The sequence below is a fragment of the Balaenoptera musculus genome, chromosome 18 (assembly GCF_009873245.2).
Source record: "Balaenoptera musculus isolate JJ_BM4_2016_0621 chromosome 18, mBalMus1.pri.v3, whole genome shotgun sequence".
Taxonomy (NCBI): domain Eukaryota; kingdom Metazoa; phylum Chordata; class Mammalia; order Artiodactyla; family Balaenopteridae; genus Balaenoptera; species Balaenoptera musculus.
In genome coordinates, this window is record NC_045802.1 from 4,356,136 (window position 1) to 4,366,648 (window position 10,513).

A 10,513-nucleotide genomic window follows, 5' to 3' on the forward strand; every position below is an offset into this window, starting at 1 on the left:
ACCCCTACATAGTTCTGGCTAGTCAAGTACTTATTAGAAGTTGTTTCTTATTATGAATTTTTCTTGGGTCAGTAACTCAAAACTAATACAGAAATATCTGGGAGTTATAATTCCACATCCCTTGTAAGTGTTAATTATCAGTAAATGCAGAATAACTACCTTTCTCCAAAATTGACTGACATTTCTACAAAGATTGCTTTGTCATGATGGGAATTTCATTTATTCACTAAATATTTATTTATTGAGCACCTGCCATGTTTCAGGCACTGTGTTAAGTATGAAATATTGTCCATATAACAGACATGACTCTTGCCCTCTTGGAGTTGACATTGAACTGCTCTAAGGAGAATGTTGAGAGAATGGGAGTAGTTTGAGTAGGTGGGGAGAATGGCCTTTTCTTCCCACCTCTGAATGCACCCATCATTTCAGAGGCCCCAGGGGAAAGAGCATGGCTTACAGGGGTGGAGCTGGGGGCAGCCTCCATTGGTGATGGTTCTAAAATGGTTCTTAGTATGTGGTTCCACAGTTAGGGTAGGCTTAGCTTATAAGGAACCTAAAAGGCAGGCAGCAGAATTTAGACTTACGCTAAAGAATGAGACTCTATGATAAGTTCTTGAGAACTAGTGACATGGTTTATGTTCAATTTTAGACAGATGAGTATGGCAGGCATATGTAAAAATCAATTTAAGAGAGGTAGCTCAAGTCAGGAAACCAGCTGCTTACCTGTAGCAGTACTCCAGGTATAAAGTGATTTGGATGGAGAAGAAAGAATAAAGGTATAATTTTTGACAGGAAGCATGTAATTGAGGAAAGAATAAAAGATTATCTCAGGATTTCTAGCTTGAGAAATTGACAAAAATAGAAATTGAACAAGGAAGTAGTTAAGGAGAAAATGCCATTTAGGAATTTAAAGTATGTGTTTAGTTTACAATATGTGATATCTGTGGAGGTTAGGTAGCAAATACTTTTATAAGTCAGTTGAAAGAAAAGCAAACCTCTGAAGGTCATTTAAAAGCTGAAGTGGTGTGAAGCTACCTGGTAGAGTGCGGGCACCTGTGGGATGGCAGTGAAGTGCCCTGAGGGTGACAGCAAGCTTCTAAAAAGACGTGTGGTGTCTGAGTAGCTCTAATGCCAGCAAGACTGATTGAGGCATTTCCCACCTAATGTATCCAGTAGCTGGAAACTAGCCAAGGCACCAGCTGACTTGTTAATATGCTAGTTACATCCTACTCTGTTCCATTTCAAAGAGCTGCTACTGCTTACCTTGATGACCACATAAACCAGTGTATTTAATGAGGGCAAAGTGGGGAGGGCCATAGGAAAAGAAGTACAGCTTAAAGCTACTGAGGGGGAAGATAATACAGTTATTGTTGAGGAGATTGGGTGCTGATTTAACCAAGAAATTTGGTGGGACAAAAGTGGTTTTACAAATAGAAATAGAACTATTAAATAACAGAAATATTTATTTATAACTTGTTCCTCTGTTGTTACAGAAATTGAGGTAACTTATAGTAAAACATAAAGAAAGTAGGCATTCAAAAAATAAAGTTAAAAAGAGATAGATTGAACTCAGTACAAGGTATGGGGAATTGCATTTACATGTTTAAGATGTTTACTATAGCTGACCATTTATTTGAAGTCTGTGCTTTCATGGAAGTTAAAAGTATAGGACAGGTAATGAAAAGTGAAGTAACCTTTATTAAAATTCTTGAGAATAGGAACCTAGACAATATAAAATTGTATCAATGTATTTCACAGATAAAGATTGGGAAGATATAAAAAAGATGCCTGAACATTCAACATTAATGAAAGATTTCAGAAGAAATACGTAAGTTGGAAAGAAAATAGACCTTTCATTGATTTTTGCTTTTCTAGAATTCTCCGTATAAGATTGAATACTCAACATGGTAGAATACTCAACACAAGATTATTCTATTAAATTACTTTACTTATGTACTCTAATAAATATTTTTGCATTATGATAGTCTTCATTTCTTAAGATGTTTGAATGGTGGTAGAAAGAAGGTGAATATCTCATATTAGCAGCTGATTTGGATATGAGAAAAAAAGTCAGTTCATTTCTTTCCATATTTATTACTTTCTGGAAGCTGTGCATCCGTGGAAAGTATCGTAGCTGAAGCAGTAAGAGACTGAAATAAACAAACCTTGCTTATAGCCACCTGCCTACCCACCCAGGTTGTGTTGTAAATTTAAGTAAGTTTTAATGGAGAAGAAGGAATATTTCATTTATTCTTAATGTAAGATCAAGGGGATTGGGAGAGGGAGTTTATAGACCTGTGACAAATTTTTTTAAATTTGTATTTATTTTAAACTTACTAGTAAGGCTGAGTTAAACTCTTGACCCATATGTTATTTAAGATAATTGTTGAGATAACATTCATGTGAACAAAGCCAAACAGTGTGTATATTATTCATGAAATTATCTTGCATTTAATCCGTAGTATCCATTCAGAAGTGACTAGTGTGAATACTGAATGAAATATAAAATTGATTGAATACCATTTGCAATATATGTTCTGTGTCGGTTATCATTAAAATAATTCTGTTTGGAAAAACTTCAGCCAATGTAAAATTAACCTCATATCTAATGTAGCTATTTCATAGTATTTCTCTTTCAGGTACACCAACTGCAGCCTTATCAAGTATATGGAAAAACATAAAGTTAAACCAGATAGTAAAGCATTCCACTTGGTAAGCATTAGAGAAGGGTACTAAACAGTACTAATGCATTTTTTCCCCCTGTTAATAAGCCCAACCTGAGGCTTTTTGGAGTCAATTTCTGTGGTTACTCAGCACTCTTAGAGTTCTTTAATAGTAATACTAATGCAGAGATCTCGTTGGTGCGTATAGTAAAGATATCAAATACTTGTTTTTCTAAACCCATTAATTAATTAGAAAAATTAATTAATTAGAATTTCTAATTAATTGGAAAATTAATACTAATTTTTCTAAACATTAATTCACAGACTTAATGTTTGGTTACATTAGATTTTCTAAAGAGAGTCAGTGTACCAAGTCTGTCAAGTCATTTTTAAAATTCCATTTATTGGTTTTCATCAGTTATTTTAAAATTTCAAAGAAGAATCAAGATGAAAACAATCCCACTGTTCAGAAATGAGTTTTACAGATTATCTCTTTCTAAGTTTACCTCTTATAGACTTGGCTGTTAAAGGTCCTTCAGGGACCCTTATGTGCTTTTCCTGGAAGAATATGAGAAATGTAGTATATAGATAGTATATAATGGAAAAATGATTTGACCTAGAATCTAAATGAATCTGCACTATCAAGGTAATTTGTGACATTATATTCAACTCTTGTCAATGTAAACTTGTTTACAATAAACTTTCCGTTTTTACATCATAACAATTAAAAATGTTTTTCAGTTTTATGGTTTTTCAAAAAAAGTAATATAAAGGGGGAATTTGGGGAAGCGGGTTATATTTTGCTTGGCTTTAAATTCTTTTAATCCTTTATTCCCAGTATTTTTAAATGAGTTCATTAAATGGGACTTTTTTTACTTTGAAAGGATTAAACTTTCCTTTATTACAGTACCAGGCCCCTTGGCAAATATTTCTTGTATTTCTGCTTTTTCTTCTCCTTCTCCTCTTCTGCTTCTGCATCTTCTTCAGTAATTTTTTATCACGTTATGTATCATACATTTCATATCTAATCAGCGATTTAAAAAGCAGTGCTTAACTGACCATATTACCACACAATGTATTATTATCCAAATCATGGCTTCTTATAATGTACTTAAAATAGTACCCAAATTGGAAGGTAAGTTAGATCCTTCAAAGTTATGGCCTTATTTATTCTAAAAAAATAATGATAATAGTGGTAGAACAAAAGTCACAATTTAGGAGAATTATCTTACATCCCCCCAATTCACTGCTACTCAGTCTAGTCTGAGGAGACTCTCGCTACCACCACCACTAAAACTGTAGAGAGAGAGGCTTCCTTTACAGCTTACTTGCTTGTTTTTACTGGGGTGACCTATCTTGGGTGGTTCCATCTGAAAACTCTAATACAATTCCATTAAAACTGTTGAGTATTTTAAGTAGCAAATGCATGCTTTTCCTTTCAATCTCAAAATAAATTGTGCTTCCACTGAAATACCAGCTCATTAAAATTAAAGTCTCAGCATCCCAGCATTTCATCTGCATTTAAAAATATTTTCTGTCTGTTTGTTCTCTGATTGTGTCATCTCCCACTGTCTCCACATGTCTGCTAGTTGCTTGGTTTTCAGAGTGTGGTCATAGGTTAGCAGTACCAGAGACATCTGGGAGTTAGGAAGTGCTCCAGGGATGACTCTGGTATACTCTAAAGCCTGGAAAACACTGCATTAGATCAGAGATCATAAGCTAAGAGACTACTGTTTAGGTCATCTCTTAAATCACATATTAACATCAAATACTTTAGTTCATAGAGCCTTCAGTAAATTATAGTTCAGCCGAAAGATACTGAGTTTTCACATTAGTGTGACATTGCTTTATGTAATAATAGTAATAATAATGGCTAACACTTATATAGTGCTTTCTTTGTGCCCGGCACTGTTATAATTGCTTTCCACATATTAACTCATTTAATTCTGAAAATAAACTTATGATAAAAGGTACTGTTTATAATTTCCACTTGAGAAATGGGGTTACAAAGTGGTTAAGTAACTTGTTCAGAATCTCTCAACTAATAAATTCACAGCCACACCTCTGCACTTTACGAGCTCTGTGCCAGCCACCACACTTACTCAGACCAGCGCAGAGCTGTCAGGAGGACCCGGACGGCCGCGCCGCCTGGTAGGGCAGCTCCAGCCACGTGTGCTTGCTGGCATGACTGAGAAACGGATTTCTTACTTGGTTATTAATTAATTTTTAATTTGGTTTAATTTGCTTACAATTCATTTAGATTTAAATCTAAATAGCCACATGTGGCTGGTGTATTATTTGTGTTATAATAATTTTCCCCTTAACAGAAAATACAAGAATGTTAGTCCCATTTTAAATTGGATATAGCAATTTAGGGAAAAGGTCATTGGTTTAGAGTAAGAAGACATAAGTTTAGTTACTTCTTGTAGGAGAACCAAGTGAGATAATGAGTCTTAGAATGACTAAAATGTGAATTATTATATTAAATGGAACAATTGGGAGATTTTTTTTTTTTTTTTAGTTTGGGGGAATAAATACCCTCCAAATTCTGGTGTTAGTCATCAAAAAACATATGCCTCCCAAAAATGTGCCAAAGGGTATAAAACTAAGAGAAGTAATGCAGTGATGTGTTTATGATTTGTGGTTTCAGCTTCAGAAGTTGCTTACCATGGACCCAATAAAGCGAATTACCTCAGAGCAGGCTATGCAGGACCCCTATTTCCTAGAAGACCCACTTCCTACATCAGAGTAAGTGATCAATTTATTAACTCACTAGCACGATAGACTTTTTTGGTGCATGCTTTCTTTCAGTTGTCAGCTCCAGGTTGCCATTGCTCTTACATGGGGACCCAAGGAGATCCTTATGAGAAGTGAAGAATGAGCTCTGATGACTGAAGTGTCGTCAGGGGTTTTACAGCTGTCACTCCCTCAGACTCCCTGGGCTGGCTCACTGCTTGCAGTTACAGTATTGTGTTCCAGTTGCAAACTCCATTCCCAAATACATTTGTGTTTCCATACTCTCATTTTAAATGCAGTTGGGAGAGTAAAATAATGACATTCCAGCTGGAATCTATCTTTTGGTTGTGGTGATAAAAAAGGAGCCTGGGATCAAAGAAGAAAGCTGAGTCCTATCAGATGATTATTGATTATTTTTATACAATGAAAAGCCCTCCCCTGGCCTGCTGTGACGTCACTGCTTAGAAGAAGAGATTCATTGTGTCACAGCGGCATGAAAGGTGCTTATATCACAAATAAGCAGGCAGAGAGTCCATCTTAAAAGATGAAAACAAAAACCACTTAAATGAAGCATTTGAAATATCGATTAGGATACCCGAAATCACTTTTCTTTTTTCTTATGATCAGCGTTTTTGCCGGTTGTCAAATCCCTTACCCCAAGCGAGAATTTTTAACAGAAGAGGAACCTGATGACAAAGGAGACAAAGTAAGTATTAAAGTGCGCTTGGCCACTTCTTGTTTAATTCGGTGCCGCTCTGCCATTTCCTGGCTCGGACATGTTCTGTTCCCCTCCTGAGCTGGACTGTATTTTTGTGTTTAACCACTTGAGAAGAACCAGCAGCAGCAGCAGGGCAACAACCACACGAATGGGACCGGCCACCCCGGGAACCAGGACGGCAGCCACACCCAGGGACCCCCGCTGAAGAAAGTGAGAGTCGTCCCTCCTACCACTACCTCAGGTGGACTGATCATGACCTCAGACTATCAGGTACTTCCCGTCTGTTTCTCATTGACCTGCCATGTCGGTATTGCACGTGGGCTTGTGACCACTGGAAAATGCGACCTAGTTAAGAAAGTACCGACCTTTACATGCCTGGGAAACACGTTGACGTGAAGCGTTATTGGCATTGAAAGTACTTGGTGGTACAGTAGAGGGGGCTTAGCCAGACTTGACATGATCAGACTTAAATTACGCCATTCATTAACTCTGTGACCTTGGACAAGGCTTTAGTTTCTCATGTGTAACATGAGACGGGCGAAGCCTAACCTGCCGTTGCCGTGGGAACAGCTGTGGTGAACTTCAGCACCCAGCGTACAGTGGGCGCTCAGGAAGTGATGTCTGTCGTTTCTGAAACCACAGTGATTAAAGACTCAGGCTTCCAAATCCCAGCCCCGCCACTGACTTGTGGGCAGACTTGAGTAGGTGATTCAGATGTTCTCAGTTTCATCATTTGTCGGATGGATGTAGATAATAGTCAGCGTGAGGCTGTGGTCAGGATTACGTGAGCGGACGTGAGCTAAGGACAGCGGCCGGCCCGACTGACAGGCATGTAATAGGTGACAGCACTCACCTTGTTCATTCTTATTATCGTCGTCGTCGTTAGAATTATTAGTCGCGTTCGCAGGGCGCAGGACACACTTCCTGAGTGCTGGTGGGGGTGCTGGTGGTGACTGTGATCACGGGAAGAGCTTGCCGAGTACTTACCATGTGCCAGCTCTTCTACTAAGTATGAAGCAGACATCCTTCCCTCCAAGCGTTACAACTCTGTGAGGTCAGCGTTATCGTCGTTTCAGAAAACTGAGGCTCTACTCTAGAGGTTAAACCCCTTTCCCGCATTCACCCCGCGAGCTGGAGGTAGACCCAGCACGCAGACTCAGATCTGCTGGGGTGGCTCCGATGCCACTTGTGGATCCTCTCAAGTGACAGGGTCACAGGCCCTTTGCAGACAGGCCCATTTGGAACATTGTGTAGCACCTCCCTGCTGGTTCTAATCCTCTTCTCAACTGATCTGGATTTCAGTGTGGAAGCATACTGAAAACGTGACCAATTAGACTTATTTCCCTACTAAAGGAGAGAAAGAGGTCTTAGTAAACTAGTACGGCTCCCAGAGCCTGCGACTACACCTCAAGAACTAGATATGAACTCTTTGCTCTGGTTAACGGGAGGTCCAGCCCACCAAAGCCTGGGAATCATTGTCTGCCTGAGTAGTAACTGTCCTCCAGTAAGCTCGCAGACAGGCGTCTTGCGGGTTGACGTTTGCTCCAGTACCTTTTCCTCCCCACCTGGAGGGAGAGAACGCACCTCTCGGCACAAGGATTGTTTGCACACTCAGGTGGTGCGTCCTGAGCATGAAAATGAAGCAGGGTGGGGCATGTTGCTGTGCTTCTGTTTGTTGAAGTTATTATTGTGGTGGTTTTTGTGCGTGGTTTCAAAAATAGCATTTCTGACTACAATTTCACATGTCCACTCTTTTTAAAATGTTATTTTTGCTAGGGTTGGCAGAATTTCAAATTACATGATTTATTAAACATGCTCTGAAAGAAGAAAGTATTAAATTATGGTTAATATTTCGTAGTGTTTGTCTTGGGGAACTAACAGTATGAGAGAGAGGTGCAGGAGTGGGAATAGGAATACAAGAGATCAAAACTAGAGGACTCTGAACTCTGCCCCTTGTGCTGTCTCTAGAATTGAGAATACCACTCTTCCTACATTTTAATAATTGTAACTTTACTTTTGTATATCGCTTGTAGCAGAAAGTAAGATTCATTAATGTAAAGGGCATAAAAATATCTAATGCTGAAGAAATGATTCTGCGGTACCCTTTTTTGTCATACTCATTTTTGTTCTTTAGTCATGCGTGTGTTGAGAGTTTTCTATTGAAGAAACAAGCGTGTAGATTAGCTTTGAATTTCTTAATGTACACATCATTAAGTTCAAGAGTAAGCATCGCAGGCAAGTTAGTTATTATTTATCAGGCAGATACAAAACAGCATAAAAGGGAGTTCCTGTTATAGAAAAAAAAAATGAACTGCACAGCACAGTAGTAAGACTCAGCCTAGTGCTATTTCACCAGCAATACTTCTGACCTTCATAAAGAAAAGCTGATATTAAAAGATTTGGGGGTTTTGTCATTTTCATTCTAAAGCCAATACATAGCACAAGACTTTTAAAATTCTTACTGCCGTAAAATAGAAGACACTTCAAACACACATAAGCCTTGCTGGCTCAGGATGCAGCCAGCGCGTAGAACGCCTGAGTCACCTGTGCCCTCCCTCTCCTTTTCCAGCGTTCCAACGCACATGCTGCCTACCCCAACCCTGGACCAAGCACATCACAGCCACAGAGCAGCATGGGATACTCAGCTACCTCCCAGCAGCCTCCACAGTACTCTCACCAGACACACCGCTACTGAGCCGCGTCGGACACTGTCCATGCACTGTCGCTGTGCTGCAGGGCTGCCTGCGGCTCTCGGCGGGAACCTGGAAGGGGCCATGAGAATGTACTGTGCAGCCACGTAGTCAAGTGTCCGGTAGCCGAGTTCCACCACTTTTCACAGATTGGGGTAGTGGCTTCCAAGTTGTACCTTTTTGGAGTTAGACTTGAGAAGAAAGTGCTAGCACAGTTTGTGTTGTGGGTTTGCTACTTCCATAGTTTACTTGACATGGTTCAGACTGACCAATGCATTTTTTTCAGTGACAGTCTGTAGCAGTTGAAGCTGTGAAACGTGCTAGGGGCGAGCATTTGTCGTTGTATGTGGTGAATTCTTCCCGTGTAACAACATTATCTGACCAATAGTACACACACACACAAAAGTTTTAACTGGTACTTGAAACATACAGTATATGTTAACAAAGTAACCAAGACTCAAAATGAGATTATTTCGGTACACCTTTCATTTTAGTGTCTTAACAGTGGGTTGATTCATTTTCTACATTAATCAGTGTTTTTTTGACCAAGAATATTGCTTGGAATTTTTTGAAAGTACAAGAAGCCACATAGTTTTTCCAGGAAGGTTTCAAAACTCCCAAAGATTGATTTCCAACTTATGAGTTTGTTTTTACTTTTAATCTATGACTTGACTGGTATTAAAGCTGCTATTGATAGTAATTAAATATGTTGTCATTGATATAAACCTGTTTGGTTCAGCAAACAAACTAAAATGATTGTCATAGACAGTGTTTTATTTTTCCTGTTGGTGTTGCTGATTTGTGAGCATGCTTTAAAGATGAAAAAAGCATGAATGATAACTTCCTTAAAAAGGTGCGGCATCCAATTCAGATATTTTGTCCTGATTTTAAAGCTGGTTGGTGTAGTGCTACTAAAATTTTGTTCAGTTCATTTTCTTTTTTAAAACTTGTTCGCACGTTGTTTAGGGTGCCCTTACTTCAGCAAAGGAGAAGGAGTAGGAGAGCCTTAGAATTTTTGAGGAAAAAGAAAACCTATAACATACAATGTACTGTATCAAACTATTTTACATGAATGACACAAGTATTCTGAATTTAAAAAAATTGAACATTGTTAAAAACAAGGTGTTATGTAATAAATTTATTTTTCATAAATCAAAATATGGAGTCAGTTGTATTTTTATATACACAAAGGTGTTTTATTTTAAAATGTGCCTTAACAGGTGGCCTCTAAATAAATCTCTTCAGTTGTTTTCATTAACAATATCTATATCGTCTGCCTCCATAATGAAGTAATGACTTATGGTTTAGATACGGATTCTTTTCTCTGTTACACTTGGTGCTATAATACAAGATGTGAAATAGACACCTTTCTAATTGAAAGAAATCATAATGAGCCTTCCATTTCTAGAATAATGCCGAATTCTGTGATACGCTGAGCCCACTTTGACTCTTTTATCCCAATAATTATTTTTACTCCCTCCTTTGGCACAAAATACAGAAGATTAAGAAACTACCATACTCCTTTTCTTAAAACTTCAATTCATTCATATAAAACTATTCTAAAACATTTTAAGAACTGAGGAATTCCGATACTGGGTGGCCTGACCCTAATGGTAACGGTAATCTTTAGGAGCTGAATCCGTGTTTCCATGTTGACTCTTCCCGCCCCAGTTTACGCACACGATGCCCAGATCTGGCTACAGAGT

The 10,513-nt window shown here is 38.4% G+C and overlaps 1 protein-coding gene across 5 annotated transcripts in view; it reads left to right on the top strand.

Moving 5' to 3' along the window:
• The window catches only part of CDK8 (cyclin dependent kinase 8), a 97,839-nt gene extending 87,874 nt beyond the window's left edge, over nucleotides 1-9,965 (top strand). For 4 of the 5 annotated variants that reach the window (XM_036831737.1, XM_036831738.1, XM_036831735.1 and 1 more), the window contains 6 exons: nucleotides 1,759-1,828; nucleotides 2,640-2,712; nucleotides 5,314-5,411; nucleotides 6,027-6,105; nucleotides 6,229-6,387; nucleotides 8,687-9,965. In XM_036831737.1, coding sequence (XP_036687632.1) covers nucleotides 1,759-1,828; nucleotides 2,640-2,712; nucleotides 5,314-5,411; nucleotides 6,027-6,105; nucleotides 6,229-6,387; nucleotides 8,687-8,812 — 605 coding nt within the window. In that variant the 3' untranslated portion in view covers nucleotides 8,813-9,965. The remainder of the gene's footprint in view (nucleotides 1-1,758; nucleotides 1,829-2,639; nucleotides 2,713-5,313; nucleotides 5,412-6,026; nucleotides 6,106-6,228; nucleotides 6,388-8,686) is intronic. The other variant, XM_036831736.1, reaches the window with a different exon arrangement.
• Nucleotides 9,966-10,513: the final 548 nt, after the last annotated feature.